This window comes from Pantherophis guttatus, chromosome 2, assembly GCF_059756535.1.
Source record: "Pantherophis guttatus breed Tessera chromosome 2, ASM5975653v1, whole genome shotgun sequence".
Classification (NCBI taxonomy): domain Eukaryota; kingdom Metazoa; phylum Chordata; class Lepidosauria; order Squamata; family Colubridae; genus Pantherophis; species Pantherophis guttatus.
In genome coordinates, this window is record NC_142064.1 from 343,669 (window position 1) to 363,481 (window position 19,813).

The following is a 19,813-nucleotide window of genomic DNA, read 5'->3' on the forward strand; positions in this document are numbered from 1 at the left end:
CTCAACCCACAAGCCAGACCACCCGGTGCTCGGAACCACCGCAACGAAATTTCTCTTCCAGCTAAGCGAAGCTCCCCCCCCCACCCAAACTACTTTCTTCCATGCCCCGAAGACAATTCCCAAAGCCAAGCGCAGCAGGCAGTGGGGCCCCAGGATGGACGGCTGATCCCCGCGGAGGCTTCACAGGCTGCCCCTCTCCTGCTTTCGGGGAGCAACTTGGACATTCTCTCTCCAGACACCCCGATCTTCCAGGCAGTTCCTAAAGTGGTTCCCAGCCCCCCCACCACCGCCCCCCCCCCCGCCCTGTGCGTGGGGGAGGCTCTGTGCTCACACAGCCCAAATGGCCTTCCAGGATTAAAAGGCTGGAAACAAAAACACCACCAAGGCTGCCTCTGTGGTCCCCCACTCAAGAGAAGCATGGATGCCACTCCTACTTTCGCTGCTCTGTTTCCAGTTGGCAGGCCCAGAGAGCCATGCCAGTTCTAGATGGAGGGGGGGGGGGCTTTGCTTTTGGCAGAAGGAGAGAAAAAGGGGTGGGGGGTTCCCTGTGCAGCCCAGGCGGAGGCCCTTCACTCATGGGAGACTCAAAGCAAGCCACCCAGTCCAGGAAAGTCAACTGCCACCCTTTGTGCGGGAATGACCCAATGACCAGGGCCTGGATTGTGCTCCCCCCACACTTGGTGGTCAACGAAAGGCTCAGCCAGGGCAGAGCCAGCCAAGGAGAAGAGCTGCCAAGGAGCTCCAGACTTCCCTTCAGCAAATCAGGATTTGCCCTGTATTAGGCTGCTCAGGAGGATGGATGACGCCCCCGGCCCACCCTTCTCCAACTCCCTTATCCAAATGGGGGAGGGTAGGAGCCACTTCCTTGCCTAAGCTGAGAGCCGAATGCTGAGAACATCCCTCTGCTAGAGAAAGGCCTTTTCAGCCCAGCCAGTTCTAGCAGGCTTGGATTTCATTTTTTTTTCATTTTCATTTTATTTGATTTATATACCGCCCTACTCCCGAAGGACTCAGGGCGGTGAACAGGCACAAGATAAAACACATAGAATACAAAAATTTAAGAGCAGAAGTAAAATTGGATTAAATCAATTTAGTCCAAGACAAATTTAAAACCCCAGGTTAAGGACAAATTAAAATTTATATTAAAATTTACATTAAAAAGAGAATGGGAGAGGTTAGGCCAGACCAGCCTGGTGAAATAAAAAGGTCTTGAGAGCGCGGCGGAAGGTGCGTAGATCCGGGATCCTCCATATCTCCTGGGGGAGCTTGTTCCAGATAGTAGGTGCCCCCACAGAGAAGGCTCTCCCCCTGGGGGCCTCCAGCCGACATTGTTTGGCCGACGGCACCCGGAGAAGTCCCTCTCTGTGAGAGGATGCCCTCTTAGAGGGAGGCGGAAAGCCCAGTGAATGCCCCTCAATGCTGTCAGGCAAGGGCCCTTCCCCTGCGGTCACCATTGGCCAGAGGGCTGCAGCTCCTCAGTCTCATGTGCTGTAGCCTCTCTGGAACTGCACAAAAGTAGTGGGGCCGGACTCCAGCCAAGGCGAGGGCGCCGTTGCCCTGACCCTGGAAGGGCGATATGCCCCCAGGGGAGTGCAGGAACCCCCCTTCGCAAGGTGGCATCATGGAGCAGTCCCGGAGGGTGGGGCTGAAGGGGAGGACTGTCTCTTTTCCCTCCAACATCCTTGCAAGGCTGGCAGTGAGAGCAGGGGATGTCCACATGCTGCTGGGCACAGAAGGAGATCCCCAGGGAGCAGAACCCCACCCTCAGCCTGGCATCCCCACTGAGCCTTCCCCCCCCCCTTCAGGGCTCTGAAGACACAGCCACAAAGACCCCCACAGAGCAATCTCTCTTTATTGTGCCTCCCATGCACAGCAGGAAGCAGGGCGGAGAAGGCGCCTCAGGCCTTCTTGTCGTCCTTCTGCAGGAACCGCCGGGGGCCTGGGGGGGGAAGAGGCAGAGCCCTTGAGTCGGAGGAGGGGGGCAGAGCCTGAAAGGCCTGGCCCTGCAGAGCCCTGGAGGCGGAAGGGTCCTCAGAACGCCCCGTCAGCACAGCCCCACGCAGCTCGGGCAGCTCGGCAAAGAGCAGATAAGCTTCTCCTGGGGAAAGAGAGGCCACAGGTGTTGGGGGGCCTCTGGGACAGCAGTCTGGGACAACAGTGGGGATGCGGCCCCGCAGGTAATGGTCTGCATGAGAGCAAGACTGAGGAAATGGGGCAGCCCCTGACCTGGCTCCCATATTGCCCAACCTGCGGCTCAGGGAGTTTCTGCTTCGGCTCATAAGCAAGCCTCCCACCAAGCTGCGGTTGATTCCACCCTCCTGACTTGGGGTGAGGCTGCTTCTCCCCTTTGGGTGGTCTCTGTCCTTGGCTGCAGCTGGGCTGAGCACAGCTCGGGGGTCTGCAAAAAGGGCTCCCAACCCTCTGGGCCCCACAATGCCAGGGCATGGCTGGCTATGCCTTTTCACCTGGGCGGTTTGGGATCCCTCAACAAAGATGACAAGCAGGGAGCAAACCTCGTGGCTAGACCCCTGCAAGGGGATCTCCCTGGGACAGCCCTGGATGATGGTCACAAGCCTCGGTGGAGGCAGAGTCCTGCTGAAGGGGTGAGGAGGAAGGAGCTGGCCAGGGGAGCACCAGAGGGTCTACGGGGAGAGGAAGGAGCTGCACTGCCTGACACCCCCATCCCCAAAGGCCTTGGCATCAATGGCTGCTAAGATGCTGGGCAGGTCCTTGACGGTGCCCGCGAGAGGGAAAGACGACCCCCCCCCCCCCAGCTGGAGGACTTGGAGGAAGCCCTGTGGGGGTCGGGAGGGACCGCAACCCTCCCTGCCATCCCCCATACCGTAAGGCCGGCCACCTCTGCGCCGCGTCTCCTCTGACTCAAAGAAGGTTTCGTGCTCCTCCCAGCGTCGGTCGCAGGCCGCACACAGGAAGCTGGAGGTGAAGGCCATGCAGGAGCAGCCTGGTGGGGCAGGAGGAGCACAGGTCAAGGCCAGCACAGCTGGGCACGAGGGTGGGGCGGGAACCTGGTGCCTGAAGGAGCCGCAGAGCCCTTTGGAGAGGTGCTGGGGGGGGTGCAGGCGGGGAGGAGGACTTCCCACCCTGCTGCAGAGTTGTTGTGAGGGCCAGCTGAGTTGCACGTGGGAATGATCTTCAGAGACGGGCCAGGTCAGGGTTACTTTGAGGCTTGCAAGCTTCTCCTAATGTAGCCTCACAGTAAAGATGCCCTCATAGTCCAGATCCTGGACTGGACTGGCTCGTGCAAAACTGAGGGCCTTTCTGCCCTCTTTTCCTTTCACTGTCTGGAAAAATAGGCCAAAACCCTATGTATTTTAGTTTTTTAACACTCTGAATCCCTAGTTCTTCCTCTAACTGCACTTTTTGATTCTTCGTCATATTCTTTTTTTTTTATTGAAAAGTTTTTTAAAGAAAAACAACAATTTTCCCCAACCCCTTTTCCCACCCACCCGCCCCCACCAACCCCCCCTCCCCCCCGACTGCCCAGAGCAAAATACAAGGTATTTCAATTAACAATTAAACTAACAAACCCCCCCTTAACCCTTAACTCCACCATAAGTAACATAACTTTAAGATTTAACATTCACTCATAAGCTATTTGATATTTTCTAGTCTGATACTTATTTTATTTATTTATTTATTTATTTTATTTTATTGAATTTCTATACCGCCCTACTCCCGAAGGACTCAGGGCGGTGCACAGCCATAAAGTAAAACACATAAATATACAAAATTTAAAATCAATTAAAAATGAAATAAATAAATTTGGCTGAATTAATACTAATTAAAAACCCATAATTTTAAAATACATTTAAAAATTTAAAATTTACAGTTGAAAGGGAGAAGATTTAGGCGAGGCCAGCTTGATGAAATAAAAGCGTCTTCAACTCGCGGCGGAAGGTGCGCAGATCCGGAATCCTCCGTATCTCTGGGGGGAGCTCATTCCAGATCGTCGGAGCCCCCACAGAGAAGGCTCTCCCCCTGGGGGCCGACAGCCGACATTATTTGGCCGACGGCACCTGGAGGAGCCCCTCTCTGTGGGAGCGTACTGGTCGGTGGGAGGCTGTTAATGGTAGTAGGTGGTCCCGTAAGTAACCAGGTCCTAAGCCATGGAGCGCTTTAAAGGTGGTAACCAGCACCTTGAAGCGCACCCGGAAGACCACCGGGAGCCAGTGCAGCTCGCGCAGGAGAGGTGTTACATGGGAGCTCCATGTTGCTCCCATAACCACCCGCGCGGCCGCACTCTGCGCCAGTTGGAGCCTCCGGGTGCACCTCAAGGGGAGCCCCATGTAGAGAGCGTTACAATAGTCCAGACGAGAGGTAACGAGGGCATGAGTGACTGTGCGTAACGAGTCCCGATCTAGAAAGGGACGCAACTAGCGAATCAGGCGAACCTGATGAAAAATCCTCCCGGTCACGGCCGTCAGGTGTTCTTCTAAAGACAGCCGTGAGTCCAGGAGAACGCCCAAGTTACGAGCCCTTTCCGTGGGGGCCAGTGATTCGCCCCCAATAGCCAGCGATGGCGTCAGCTGACTATATCGGGACGCCGGAAACCACAGCCACTCGGTCTTGGATGGGTTGAGTCTGAGCCCGTTTCTCCCCATCCAGATCCGTACGGCCTCCAGGCACTGGGACATCACTTCAAGGGCATCGTTGGGGTGGTCCGGGGTGGAGATGTACAGCTGGGTGTCGTCAGCGTACAGATGGTACTTCACCCCATTTTGAATATAATCAATCCATCTGCTCCATTCCAACATATATCTTTCTTGAGTATAATCCTTCAAATATGCTGAAATTTTTGCCATTTCAGCTAAATTAGCAACTTTCAATATCCACTCCTCAATAGTAGGCAAAAAGTCTTTCTTCCAATGTTGCGCTATCAACAGTCTTGCTGCTGTTATTAGGTTCAAAATCAATTTAGTCTCTGATACTGTACAATCCATTGTTATACCCAATAAAAACAATTGCGGAGTAAATTTCAATCTTCTTTTCAAGATATTCTGCATCACCCACCAAATCTTTATCCAAAATGCTTTGATTTTCTTACAAGTCCACCATATATGATAATAGGTTGCATCATCACAGTCACATCTCCAACATTTGGCTTTCACATTAGGATATATACATGATAACTTTTTAGGATCTAAATGCCATCTGTAAAACATTTTATAAAAATTTTCCCTTAAGTTTTGTGCTTGTGTAAATTTGACATTTCTAACCCATATCTTTTCCCATGTATCCATCATCACTGGTTTTCTGAATCTATTTCCAATAATGCATTGTACAACCTTTTAATATGCATTTGACTTTGGTCTCTAATCTACTTTACCAAATTTTCCTCATGTTGCATAAAACCAGTTTTTTGATCTTCCTTCCATCTAGCTTGAAGCTGACCATACTGAAACCAAGTATAGATTATACCTTCCCCTTTCAATATCTCTAAAGATTTCAATTGCAGTTTACCCCTTTCCATAACAAGGAGATCTTTATAAGTAACCTAAGAGCCTTGGTAGTACAGTGGTTTAATGCACCCTGTTATTAACACAGCTGCCTGCAATTTCTGCAGGTTCGAATCTTACCAGGCTCAAGGTTGACTCAGCCTTCCATCCTTTCTAAGGTTAAATGAGGACCCAGATTGTGGGGGCAATAAGCTGACTTTGTATAAATATACAAAAGTATGAAGGCTATTGCTTAACGCATTGTAAGCCGCCCTGAGTCTCCGGAGAAGGGCGGCATATAAATCAAATTAAAAAAAAAAAAAAACCTGCAAGACCTCCTTTCTCCCCTCTCCTGTTCCAACTCCACCCATACCGGACTATGACGTTCTTGGGCATATTTTCGTAAAAGGATTGATGTCTATCGGAAAAAAAAGTAAAGTCTCTTTCCACAGCATTCCTTTCTCGCCAAATCTCTCTCAATTCCATATCTTCCAATATATCAAAAAAAGATTTAGGCAGTTTAGCACGTGTAGATGTCTTAGATAAGCTTTTTTTATCTTTCTGTATGTCTATTACACCATTCCAATCACCCATCAACATTAAAGATGTATAATCCCATTGTATAATTTTGGTATGTAAAAATTTAAAAAAAATTTCTTGCTGTTGATTAGGTGCATATATTCCAATTAAAAGCATTTTCCCGTTCTGTGTTAATAGTTCAATTGCAATATATCTGCCTTGAGCATCTGCCTCAACTAAATTAGCTGATAATCCTCTTGTGACGTATATGACTAGTCCATTTTTCTTCTCTGGTGCTGATGCCACAAAATGTGTACCTAGTCTCGAATTTATCAAATATTTTTGATCTGAAAATTTAATATGCGTTTCTTGCAAGCAAATAACATCGTTCTTAAATTGTTCCAAGTAGTGAAATACTTTTCTTTTTTGTGGTGAGTTTAATCCATTGACGTTCCAGGATAAAAATTTAGTTGCCATCTTTGGCTCCTCGAAGCTTTAAAAGCATCAGCTGAACATCTTCCTCCATCTTATTCTTCAGCCTAGCCCCACCCACTGCTTCTGTTTTTTGGATTTCTTGAGTTAAGTCTTGAGACTGTTGCATCAGTTGTTTTTTATAAGTTGCTCTTGTCAGTCGTTGTTCTCTTGGTAACTCTATCTTCTTAAGTGGCTCAAGAATTGGTGGTGGACCTCCACTCTGCAATGGATCTTCTTCCAGATTGATTCCTCCAGCTGCAGCTTCAGCATAAGTTTGTATCTGCCTTCCATCTTTCTCTTGTTGTATCATCTCCATTTGTTTTCTGCTCCCCCCTGGCGAGGGTGGGTGTCCAGCCTTTAAGACATTGACATAAAAGTCCTTTATTTATTTATTTATTTATTTATTTATTTATTTATTTATTTATTTATTAGATTTTTATACCGCCCCCTCTCCCGAAGGACTCGGGGCGGTGAACAGCCAGAATTAAAAAACATACAATATAAACATTAAAATACGTTTAAAACAGAATTAAATCCAAAATGGCTCCCCAATTTAAAACACTGTACCCATGACCCTATAAATAAGACGAATTTAAAATTTAAAATTTCCACATTTAAAAAGGGAGAAGATTTAGGCCAGGCCAGCTTGATAAAATAGAAAGGTCTTAAGCGCGCGGCGGAAGGTACGCAGATCCGGGATCCTACGTATCTCCGGGGGGAGCTCGTTCCAAATCGTAGGTGCCCCCACAGAGAAGGCTCTCCCTCTAGGGGCCGACAGCCGACATTGTTTGGCCGACGGCACCCAGAGGAGCCCCTCTCTATGGGAGCGTACTGGCCGGTGGGAGGCTATTGGTGGTAGCAGGCGGTCCCGTAAATAACCAGGTCCTAAGCCATGGAGCGCTTTAAAGGTGATAACCAGAACCTTGAAGCGCACTCGGAAGACCACCGGGAGCCAGTGCAGCTCGCGCAGGAGAGGTGTTACATGGGAGCTCCATGTCGCTCCCATCACCACCCGCGCGGCCGCACTCTGCGCCAGTTGGAGCCTCCGAGTGCACCTCAAGGGGAGCCCCATGTAGAGAGCGTTGCAGTAGTCCAGACGAGAGGTAACGAGGGCATGAGTGACTGTGTGTAGGGAGTCCCGATCTAGATAGGGGCGCAACTGGCGGATCAGGCGAACCTGATGAAAAATCCTCCCAGTCACGGCCGTCACATGCTCTTCTAAAGACAGCCGTGAATCCAGGAGGACACCCAGGTTGCGAGCCCTATCCGTGGGGGCCAATGATTCGCCCCCAATAGTCAGCGATGGCACTAGCTGACTATATCGGGACGTCGGAAACCACAGCCACTCGGTCTTGGATGGGTTGAGCCTGAGCCTGTTCCTCCCCATCCAGATCCGTACGGCCTCCAGGCACTGGGACATCACTTCAAGGGCATCATTGGGGTGGTCCGGGGTGGAGATGTACAGTTTGCCTTCCAAACTGTGTTTAAACGATGTCTTTCCCCACCATGGGTCACTATTAAGCCATATGGAACATCCCATCTGTACTGCATTTGCCGGTTTCTCAATTCATTCACCAAAAAACCAAAGTCCTTTCTGCCTCTTAACATTTTAGAGGGAATCTCTTTCAAAACCACCAATTCCTGTCCAGACACTTGGATCTTATTCTTGTATGAAGCTTGTAAGATATCATTTCTGATTCTCCTAGTTGTAAAATAAATCACCACATCTCTTGGTAGCTGCCTTTGTCTTGCCAACCAGGAATTGACCCTATAAATTTTCTCAATTTGAAAAGCCACATGTTCTGAACTTTCATTAAGTATCTCTGCTATAGCATTAGCACAAATGTCTTTTAGATTTTCACGGCTATTTTCTTTTAAACCTCTGAGTCTCAGGCAGGGCCGGATTTAGATGAAAAGAGGCCCTAGGCTATTCCACTTATGAGGCCCTTTCACCTATAGTGAAAGTGTAATTTTAATTTTGCTAACAATTTGAATGTAGGCCCCTCTTCATTTCATTTTCATTTCATTTCATTTATTTGATTTGTATACCGCCCTACTCCCGAAGGACTCAGGGCGGTGAACAGCCAAACAATAAAATAACATAGATACAAAAAATTTAAAAAAACAGATAAAATCAAATTAAATCATTTTGGCCCAGACAGTTTAAAACACCCCAATAATTTAAAAACAGATTAAAATTTACATATTTAAAAAGGGAAAGAGATTAGGCCAAGCCCGCCTGATGGAATAAAAAGGTCTTCACAGCGCGGCGGAAGGTGCACAGATCCGGGATCCTCCGTATCTCTGGGGGGAGCTCATTCCAGATGGTAGGTGCCCCCACAGAGAAGGCTCTCCCCCTAGGGGTCGCCAGCCGACATTGTTTGGCTGACGGCACCCGGAGGAGTCCCTCTCTATGAGAGCGTACTGATCTTGAGGCCCTAGGCTGAAGCCTAGTTAGCCTATAGGAAAATCCGGCCGTGGTCTCAGGACAAATTCCATTGATCTGTATTGTAACATAACCAATTCATCATCCACCTTCTCTGTTTTTGTCATGATTTCTCCTACTTTAGTTTCCAGATTTATATTGGCTTCATCAATTTAAAAGAAGCCTCTTGTGTCTGTGCGTCAGCCGGAAGTTGTTGCTTCTGTGTCACCACTGACACTGCAGGAGAACCTCCTCCCACTTTAGGAGTTGCTGGCTTAACTTGTTTAGCAGCCATTTTATTTTAAAAAATCTTATTCCTTTTTACTGCCACAAAATTTGCAAACAATCTTCAAAAGTCTAATTCAAAATTTTTCAGAACAAATAATCTCTTTTTGCCAATGAGTTCTCAGTTCCCAACACTTTCCTCTTTTAACGCAGAGCTCTCAGCAAGCACTTTCGTTACTAACTTTCACTTTCCGCTCTGCTCATAACAGGGGCGTTCCCTCCAGCCTCCAGCTCAGGAAAATTCTGTTTGAAACAATGTACACAGGGAGTTAAGCTTTGTTACTTTTAAATGCTTGCTCTCTTGCTTCTGCTCTGTCTGCTTCTTTAACAATCAATTGAACTCACATTTCGCTGGCAGAATTGGACGCGACGTCTGGCTCTGGCTAAGCAGAGTCGCCACGGATCCGGAGCGTTGGGTGGGCTGAACTGGGGAGCTCTCACCCTCCAAGCCCCTGGCTTTGTTCCAGGAGCTTTCGGGGAGCTCTACTCACCCCCACCGGCTTTCCTCTCCTTCTTCTCCTGAAGGAGAGTTTTTTCAAACCGCCGGACAGCTGTTTAGCGCTGTCAGGGCGGTTTTACGAGATCGCGAGGCTGGCGGTCTATGGAGACCATCCCACGATGTCCACGGAGCCAACCGGAAGTCTGATTCTTCGTCATATTCTTAATTAGGATCTTGGTTTTATCTTTATTTAATTTAAATCCCGCTACTTTCCCATAAGCCTCCAACTCCTGGAGCAAGATTGGTCCCGGTTCCAAAGGTTCTTCCAAGACAAATATCAAATCGTCCGCAAAGGCTTGGCGCTTAAACTCTTCCCCTCTGGTTCTTAGCCCTCTAATTCCTTGGTTCCTTCTGACCTCATTCAATAATAGCTCTAGGGTTAAAATAAATAAAAGTGGAGATAATGGACATCCCTGTCTAGTACCTTTACTTATATCAATTTTTTCAGACTCCTCCCCATTAATAAGTATTTTCGCTGTCTGTCTTGCGTATACTGTCCGGATCGCCCTGGTAAATCTTAGGAATTTGGCTTTCATGTAAATGCTCGACCATTAAAGAAGACAACTACCAAAAACTACTTGGTCAAACTAAAGAAATGCTGGAAGGATGGAAAGGTTTACAGTTATCATTATTAGGTAGAATTGCAGTAGTTAAGACGTATATCCTGCCTAAATGGATTTTTCTCTTTCAGACAGCCCCAATTTTATTAGATACAATTTTTTTTCAATCTTTAGATCAATGTATATTTGTATGGCAGAACAAAAAACCAGGATTAAATTGAAAATGCTTCAAGAATCCCCTTCCAGGGGAGGATTTGGCCTACCTAAATGGGAGCTTTATCATCAAGCAGCTGTCTTAAATTGGATCAGAGACTGGATTGCATTGAGGAGGAGGAGAATCCTTAGCCTGGAAGGCTACAATTTGCAACAGGGGTGACACTAATATCTGAGTCAGGAAAGGCCCAAAAAACATAAATACTTTATGGACCACTTTATCCTAAAGGTTTTGATGACCGTATGGGATCGAATAAGAAATAAATATTACCTGATGACTCCGATTTGGCTTTCCCCTTTAGAGGCGATGATACACCCAACTTTTTATAACAGAAATAAACCATTAATTTACCAAGTTCTGTTGGATCCTTCAGGCAAAGTAAAATCTCGAAATACGCTGGCGGAATTAGGCTATGAGCTAGATTGGTGGTCATACAATCAGATCCAATCTAGGACAAAAACAAGGGAGGAATCTATAATTCCCTACAGGAACCTGATAAGATCTTGTTGGGGAAGGATGAGAAGGTATTATCCAAACTGTATCAATTCCTCTTAATGGATTGGATTGGAGAGGAGGTCATTAAGGACTCAATGATTGCCTGGGGGAGAAATTTGGGATACTCGATAGAACTTGAAAAATGGGAAGAAATTTGGGGGAAAACCTTAAAATTAACAATGTCGGTTTCCTATAAGGAAAATATATACAAAATGCTGTATAGATGGCACCTGCCCCCGGCTAGATTATCAAAGATGTTCCCGGGAACCTCTCCGGTTTGTTGGAAATGCAACGCCGCTATGGGAACTTACTTTCATAGTTGGTGGACCTGTCCCCGAGCAAAAGAATATTGGGCTAGAATTCAAAAATAGATTTTAGAAACCATAGGATGTAGAATAGATTTGAACCCAGAAACGTTTTTACTAGGCATGAAACCAGAGAACTTAAACAAATCTAATTGGTATCTCGCTCTCCACATCATCATTGCAGCCAGGATCTCGTTCACGCAAGAATGGAAATCCAAAAATATTCCATCGGAGGCTACGTTAATTGCAAAGATCATGGACTGTGCAGAAGCAGACAAGCTTACTGGACTTTTGCGAGATAGACAAGAATCGGGGTTATATAGGAGCTGGGACAGATGGTATGCTTGGCTGAAAAAAAAGAAACCTTAAGAAGAATAAAAATATTAACCTTAATGTGAATGTGGGTAAATATTTATAGGAGCATTGCATGACAGTTGAGAATTTTTTCTTCTGGATAAACATTTCTTTCTTTTGATGAGTTGGTTTAATGGAGGTTTGTACTTTCTCTAGGCGAAAATTGATACTTTAAAACTCTATATGTATTATATTACTCTCTGCAATTCTATCCATATTGTTATAGTTTTTTTCTGTATTTTTTAATAATTTTCAATAAAAAATTTAAAAAGAAAAAAAGAAAAATAGGCCAAAACCCCCTGGCCAGAAGGCAGGAAGGGATGCCGAAGCCCCCGGGAAGGTCCTGAGCTGGCACCGATTGTGAGGGTAGCCTCTTTGGAGTAACTGCCCCAAGTGAACTGGTCCTGGCGAACAGTCTCAGGTGGCCGTGGGAGAGGCTCCTTAGCCGTGCAGCTCGGGGAGATGGTGCCGCTTTGGCATTGGCAGGCAGCCAGAGCCACAGAACACAAAGGTCATTTATGCCTGCCAATTGGGGAGAGGGCGCTGTAGTGCCAGTGGCTGGAGGAGGATTTGAGCCTGGACTGGCTGGAGATGACATTGCCTTGGTGAGAGATGGGGTTCATGATGAGCAAACCCTGGAATAAGACCAAATGGGGCTGGAAGTAGAGGAGCTGGGTGTATTGCTTTGATAAGATGGTAGAGGTAAAAGGAGTGGAGAGGGTGGCCTTGGCAGACAAAGGGAAGGGCAGTTACCAAAGCGATGATCACTTAAAGGTGGCTTCAACCCAGTCCAGACAGCCCCCTACCACAATTCTCAAGAAGCTGAAAGGGAAGAGAGGAAACACACTTGGATTGCGAGACACGGCCGTCAGCCCTAGTAGAGAGACCAGACTAAGACACAGGTGCTCTGTAGAGCTGAAAGCTGCTCTTATTAGGATAGCCGTAGCCACTGGGGATTGAATTCCGGAGGTGCTCGGCCGCCCCAGGACATTGGGGCGCATTCTCTCTGCTCGAGGCCAGGAGCCAGCCTGCTTCCTAAGAGGAGGAAGGGGCCCAGACTGGCCAGAGAAGCCATCAGCCTGGGGTGGCGGGCAGTGGGGCGCTCACCTCGGACACAGCACCCCCGTGCTCCGATGGGCGTGTGTTCCTCGTGCGTGTGCGTGCACCGGCATTTTGCTCGCCAGGCTGCCACATCAAAGCCAGTTCTTCGCCGAAGCCAGAATTCGCCCACCTCTTCCGGGCATGAAGGAACAAACAGGAATCCCTGGCATCGGCAGTCTGCCACAGTGCAGGGCACAGTGGCTCGTTTCTCTGAAACACAGAATTGGCCATCAAAACGGGGAAGCCAGAAGGAAGGATGGCAGGTCGCCCAGCAAAGCAAGCAGGGAGTTTCCCCAAAGCCGCCTCTGGAGGGAGAGAACCAGTGGTGAAATGTAAAATTTGTACTACCGGTTCTGTGGGCGTGGCTTGGTGGTGGGGTAGTGTGACTGGGTGGGCATGGCCAACTTTTAAAAAAACTTTTTTAAAGCATTTTTTACACCCTATTCAGGCAAAGAGGTTGTAAAAAAATGCCTTTAAAAGGTTAAAAAAAAGGCTCTGACAATCACAGCTGTGGCGTGCAACAGCCAGAGCCTTTTTCTTACCTTTTAAAAGCAGGAAGTAACGACAACTGGGCGGGTGGGCGGAGCCTCACGCCGCCTTCGCTACCACTTCTCAGAACCACCTGCCACAATCGCTACCAGATCGCCCGATCTGGTCCAAACCGGGAGCATTTCACCCCTGGAGAAAACCCCTGGGCAGGGAGACAGCCCCCCCCCCCCAAGCAGGAAGGCAAAGGGCCCCCTGAGTTCACGCATTCAGCTTTATTTTAGACAAGATCTGGTATTTGATATACCATGTTCTGCAAGGGAGCAGAGAAGCTCAATTCTGAAGACCCAGAGATCTGACACTGGACTCCCTGGAACAGAAACGGCCACGGGGGCCTCCAGGAGGAGGCAAACAGCAACATTCGGCTGCTTCAGAGGCTGCTCTGCCTTCTGCCCATTTGGGAAAGAGGGCACAGACTGCCCGAGGCCAGGCCTGCTGTCCCAGGCACTCCGGCCTGCAGCACTGGGTGGCCTCGCTTTCCACGGCCCCTTGGATGAATCCCTTCCGTCTGAGAAAAGGCCCAGATAGATTTGAGGTGGAAATTTAGTTACAGGTAATCCTCAACTTATATCCATAGCAGAACCTGCCTGTTACGGTCATGAGTCATGATGGGAATGAAACCGGCCATCATGGGCCTGACCTGATTTCGAAGCATTTTCTGTGGTCGTCATTAACCCAATCACTGTGATCATTAAGTGAATCCTCAGTCATTAAACAAATGCCATGGTCCTTAAGTGAACCCATTATTCACTATGGGGCATTTTTGCCAAAAACATTGTAAATTGCAGTCACATGACTGGAGGATGCTGCAAATGGCAATAATCCAAGCCAGCCGTCGAGTGGCCAAAATGTGGCCACGTGACCGTGGGAAGCCTTTGGGACCAGGTCATGGGTGCCTTTGGTGGCTCCATCAGAGCTTTGAATGGTTGCTAAGCAACCAGTCGAAAGTCCACTACCTGCCCTTACTTAAAGATTTATATGGGGCACATCTCTTGCTACAAAACTCTGGGCACCTAACAGCAGTTATGACAACACAAAAAATAAAAACAATGCAATAAGAGAATAAGAACCAGACCCCTCCCCCACTCCATCAACGACACTCGGTCATCCATAGGACACCCTGGGCAGCAGCCGTGCCACACCAGCGGCTGGGGAGGGGGCAACCCTGGGGGGCTTCCCAGGTCACACAAAATGGCAAGATGCTGGAGCATACCCGCAGCACCCAGGCTAGAGGAATGGCAGCCATCCTTAGGAAGGGGCCGATGACCTGATTCTCTGCTGCTTGATGCATCGAGCCTGATAGGGATGACACCTTCGGTTGCACCCAGAAGGAAACTGGGAGCTACCGTGAAACATGGCCAAACTGGGAAGCGCCCAGGTGTAACTTCCAGGTGATTTTCAAAGACAATCTCCTGTCCAGCGTGTTGCAGTCGTCCTGCCAGGAAGTGACTAAGGCACTAATGACTGTAAGCGATGGGCCTCAGTCCAGGAATGGCCTCCCCAGCCATGTCTTCCACCTGCTCCTGCAGCGGGATCTATGAGTCCAGGAGGACTCCTGCATTATGCGCACTGTCTGGGCTGTTTGGGGTTGCAGGCACTCTGGGAAACTGCCCTGTGGGCTTCAGCAAGGGACAAAGGGCAGCCATGCACTGGCAGAGCCTGTCTGCTGCAGTGAGGCATGTGCCAGAAGCACCCCCAGAGAATGGCCAGCCCCGTCTCCCATGAGCTGCGGGGTGCGTAGTGGAAGCACCCCAGAGAGCCAGTCTGCGGGCTTCAGCAGGTTCAGAGCTGCTGATCCTTGCAAGGCTTTGAAGGAGGAAGGCAGGGCTGACAGCAAGCAGCGACCCTGCGAGTAGATTCCACCAGCATCCGGCTTGCCTCCAACCCTCGCTTAAAGCCCTCAGGCTGGTTCTCCAGAACTCCATCCAACACGTGTGGCACCTCTGGACGCCCACTTCCCTCCGCTTCTGCCACCCCCCCCAAATTACTTCTAAAACTAAAACCCTATGGCATTTCTGGACTCCTACATGAATGGATAGCTGACTTCCTGTCAAACAGACAAGTGGTCAAAATAGGAAGCGCTCTATCAAATCCTGTACCTGTTAATAGCAGTGTTCCCCAAGGCAGTGTTTTAGGTCCAACACTCTTCATACTTTACATAAATGACCTCTGTGATCATATTAAAAGCAACTGTGTTCTCTTTGCTGATGATGTTAAACTATTCAACACCATCAACAATGCAACTACCCTTCAAAAAGACCTTGACTATGTGTCAGATTGGTCTAACAAGTGGCAACTTCAAATCTCAACCAACAAATGCTCTGTCTTGCACATTGGCAAAAAAAATCAAAACATAAAATACAAATTAGATGGACATGACCTTGTAGATGACCCTCACTCTGTCAAGGACCCTGGAGTACTCATTTCGAAAGGTCTAAGTGCCAAAGCCCACTATAACAAAAAGGCATTAGGAGTTGTTAACCTAATCTTGTGTAGCTTCTTCTCTGCTAATATTGTACTACTAACTACAGCATACAAAACATTTGCTAGACCAATTCTTGAATACAGCTCATCTGTCTGGAACCCACACTGCATATTGGACATAAATACAATTGAGAGAGTCCAGAGATATTTTACGAGAAGAGTCCTCCATTCCTCTACCTGCAATAAAATACCTTATGCCACCAGACTTTAAATTTTGGGCTTAGACAACTTAGAACTACACCGACTTCGGTCTGATCTAAGTGTAGTATATAAAATTATCTGCCACAATGTCCTACCTGTCAATGACTACTTCAGCTTCAACCACAACAATACATGAGCAAATAATAGGTACAAACTCAAGGTAAACAGCTCCAAACTCGATTGCAAAAAATATGACTTTAGTATCAGAGTGGTTAATGCCTGGAATGCACTACCTGACTCTGTAGTTTCTTCCACAAACTCCCAAACTTAAACTGTCTACTGTTGACCTCACCACATTCCTAAGAGGTCTGTAAGGGGCGTGCATAAATGCACCAGCGTGCCTTCCATCCCCATCCTAATATTCCTTTTTACTCTTACTATTTTCATGTATTCAAATTATGTTTATACTTTTACCTCTTATGTTATATATGCTTGACAAATAAATAAATAAAAATAAAAAGAGCAAAAACATGGCGTCTGCTGGAGGATCTGTGTCCCTCTATGGGGGCAAAAGAGCAAGATCTAGGAAAGGCACTGCCCGATTCCTCCCAGCTTTCTGCTTATTTGATGGCTGAGGCTTCTGTGTATTCAGGAAATCTGTGCCAGGCAAACCTTACAACCCAGGAACTTTCCTCCCTCATTTCCCCAGTTGAAAAAACACCTGGGAAGTGGGAGCTGTCGGGGTGGGCAAAGGGCTCTAGGAAGGAGGCCTTCTTGGCAGATGCCACAGAGGACAGATATGGCAACTGCCACAGTATGTGCCAACTCTCCTTTGCCAAGGTCAGGCTCCCCTCCCCTATCTGGGTATCCTGAAGGCATTTATTTATTTATTTTTATTTTACTTCAAATTTATATACCGCCCTTCTTCCTGGGAACTCAGGGCGGTGTACATTTGCCATTTTGTGCAGGATACCAGGTGCCACCCTCAGCCAGGCCCTCTCCAGCCCATCTCCTGCTCTGCTACTCACCCACGTACACCTGATGTAGCTTCAGCAGGTGCCCACAGAAGCACTTGGACTCATCCCCCACCCGGAAACAATCCCAAAGGTATTCAGGGCAGCGCCAGCCGATGTACAGACCTGAAGAGAAACAGATGGGCATACTCAGTAGGTGGGCTTGCAGAGGCTGGGAGTGGGGGCTGTTGCAGGCCTTGCCCCAGGCAGCTCAAATTCCACCCAGCAGCCTCAAAACTCCTTCCTCTCTCTTGCCAGGGGTGGTGATTGAGGGACATCCAAGATGCCAGTCTGGGAAACGGCTTGGATTCTGCCCAGGGTCCCCCCCTCCTCCTCACCAGAAGAACCAGAGCATGCCGGTTGCTGCTTAGATAGCAGATCCTGGTTACAATGCCCTCCTGCTCAGAATTAGGTGAAGACGGTCCCTGCTGAGGCTTGCAGCTGGTATCATGGCAGAGGCACCCGGGGCCTGCCCTCCATGGGTCACTGCAGGGAGGCTCCCACCCACCTGTCTGGAGGGACTTGAGGGCTGCCTCCTTCTCCAGGTGGAAGAGCTCCTTGGTGCCCTTGGCAAATTTCTCTCGGTGCATGGCCTTGGCCACCGACACCAGCTCCTCCTTCTCGGCTGGCACGATGGTCCTCACCGTGTAGCCTGTGGGGAGAACAGCCGGCTCAGAAGCTTCCCCATCCTGGTTTCCGGTTGCTTAGCATCAGCTGCCTTCCCTGTTGGGCTCCAGGAGACGCCTTCGCCCCCACTGCTGCCCTCCAGCCCCCTCCCCTTCTCTCTGCCTGCCTGCTGCTTCAATTGGGGGTGGGGAAGGAGGCTGTGGGGCTGTGGAAACTGCTCTCCTGCTTCGGCTGCCGGCCTCCCCGCTCTTCCCCAGCCCGGCGGCCGAAGGGAAGCAGCATCTGGGCGAGGAGTCGCGGCACCGGTGCTCTCTCCTCTCCCTCCCCTCCCCCTCCCCCTCCCCCGCCCCTGCCCTGGGCCCGGATGCGCTTCCCGCCGGCCCGCTCGCTGCCCTGGCCGACTCCCACTGACTTGGCGCGCCCTTCTTGGCCGGCAGGCCCTTCTTTTTGGCTTTCGGCCGCTCGCCCTGCTCCCCGCGGCCTTCCGCCTCTTCCAGCCGCCGCTGCTGCCCGTCGGAGGGCGCCTTCCAGGAGAGCGACGACGGCGAGAGCGAGGAGAAGGTGAAAGGGGAGCTCTCGAACGGCGCGGCGGAGGGCTCGCTGGGGCTGGCGCTCTGCGGCTCCGGCCACTCGGACGAGGAGGGCAGGGAGGGGTCCGGGAGCTCGTCCTCCCCCTCCAAGGAGCTCGACCGCGGCAAGACCGTGTCCTCGTCGCTCCCCAGGGAGGTGGAGGCGGGCGGAATCAGCTCTTCCTCCACCTCGCGAGCCGTGGGCGACGTGCTGCTGGGCGCTGCCTCCTCCTCCTCCTCCTCCACCGCCGCCGCCTGCCAGGACACCGCCGGAGGCAGCGCGGCCGCCGCTTCCGTGGGTTCCGCTTCCATGCTGGCTCTGCGGAGTACAAGCACGGGAGGCGATCGGGCGGGCAGAGGCCAAGACGGCTCCCGCGCGCCTGGCCGGGGTCCCTGGGCTGCCGGGCTCTCCCGCTCCCTATGGGCGCTTGACGTCCAGCCGATGGTGCAGAGCCACCTATGGGCTCCCTGCCGCTGGGCTGCGCGTCTTGGGTTGCAAACCCGAGCCCCGCCCCGCCTCGCCTCGCCAGCTGCCGACCGCCGGGGCCATAGAGCTCTTTCCCGGCTGCGCCCCGAGGGGCTTTTTGCTGCGGATGCGGTGAAGGGGGCAGGACGAATTGGGCGGCTGGGGCGGCCGCGGGTGGAGGTTGAGCATGAGTCTCTCTCTCTCACTCACTCACTCACACACACACACACAGACACACACACACTCCCTCTCTCTCCCTCTCTCTCTCATCCCGCAGCTCCTCTACCTCCGTGGGAGTCCTCGCCGGGCAGAAGAGCAGCGGCGGCCTGGAAGCCTGGATTCCCCGGCCGGGGGAGGAAACGTTTCCAGGGCAACAGAAGCCTTGTTTTATTGGCATAACAGCCGCCGGCTGGGTTCCGGCGTGGTTACTCCGCTCCTCCCGCCTCTCTTCCGGCCGCGGGGACCGGGGCTTCCCAGCTGGGCCCTCCCGAAATCGGCCCCTGCTGGGCCACTGCGCGCACCTACGGCAAGGAGGGAGGCTCGCGAGGACCAGGCCTGCCCCGCACCCCACAGCAGCCGTGGGGAAAGAGCGCCCAGCCTGGGGAGGGCGGCAGAGGTCGCCCTGAGATGGTCCAAAGGGGAGGCCGACCCCCTCCCGCCCCACGCGGCTCGGAGCTCCGAGGTGCTGAACTCGGCCTGGGAGTCTTGGTTAGACTGGTGGCCTTGCCTGTTGCCCCAATGGGGCCTGCTTAAATACCCTTGGTTCAAATTCGGTGCCAACCCAGCGCAGGAGTTTATTCAGCCATTCTCCTTCCCTTTGGTGAGGGTTAGGTCCAGGAGAGCAGCTCCTCTTGCTCTTTCTTCCACTAAAGGGAATTGTCAGCAAGGGAGGACCAGGATGCCAGGATAACTGCCCAGCCTTGTTTATTTATTTATTTATTTTATTAAATTTTTATACCGCCCTTCTCCTGCTGGACTCACGGTGAACAGCCAAGAATGAAAACATCACATACACCGGAAGCCAATGCAGCTCGTGCAGGAGGGGTGTCACATGGGAGCGCCCCATCGCTCCCATAATCCCCCATGCGGCTGCATTCTGGACCAGTTGGAGCCTCCGGGTGCTCCTCAAGGGGAGCCCCATGTAGAGAGCATTGCAGTAGTCCAGGCGGGAAGTGACGAGTGCCTGAGTGACTGTACGTAAGGAGTCCTGATCCAGAAAGGGACGCAACTGGCGAATCAGGCAAACCTGATAAAAAGCCCCCCTGGCCACGGCCATCATA

The 19,813-nt window shown here is 50.4% G+C and overlaps 1 protein-coding gene across 2 annotated transcripts; it reads right to left on the bottom strand.

Annotated features, from left to right (window-relative positions):
• Positions 1 to 1,832: 1,832 nt before the first annotated feature.
• FAM221B (family with sequence similarity 221 member B) lies at positions 1,833 to 18,934 on the bottom strand. 2 transcript variants are annotated; one of them, XM_034441893.3, is made up of 7 exons: positions 18,820 to 18,934; positions 17,911 to 18,386; positions 17,380 to 17,523; positions 16,887 to 16,997; positions 12,694 to 12,897; positions 2,843 to 2,962; positions 1,833 to 1,939 (listed from the first exon to the last, which is right to left on the bottom strand). In XM_034441893.3, exons 2-7 carry the CDS (start codon positions 18,377 to 18,379, stop codon positions 1,899 to 1,901), a joined length of 1,089 nt encoding a protein of 362 aa, XP_034297784.3. In that variant the 5' UTR covers positions 18,380 to 18,386; positions 18,820 to 18,934; the 3' UTR covers positions 1,833 to 1,898. The 2 variants fall into 2 exon arrangements, with proteins under 2 accessions (XP_034297784.3, XP_034297782.3); XM_034441891.3 differs by having other exon boundaries at positions 1,833 to 2,098.
• Positions 18,935 to 19,813: the final 879 nt, after the last annotated feature.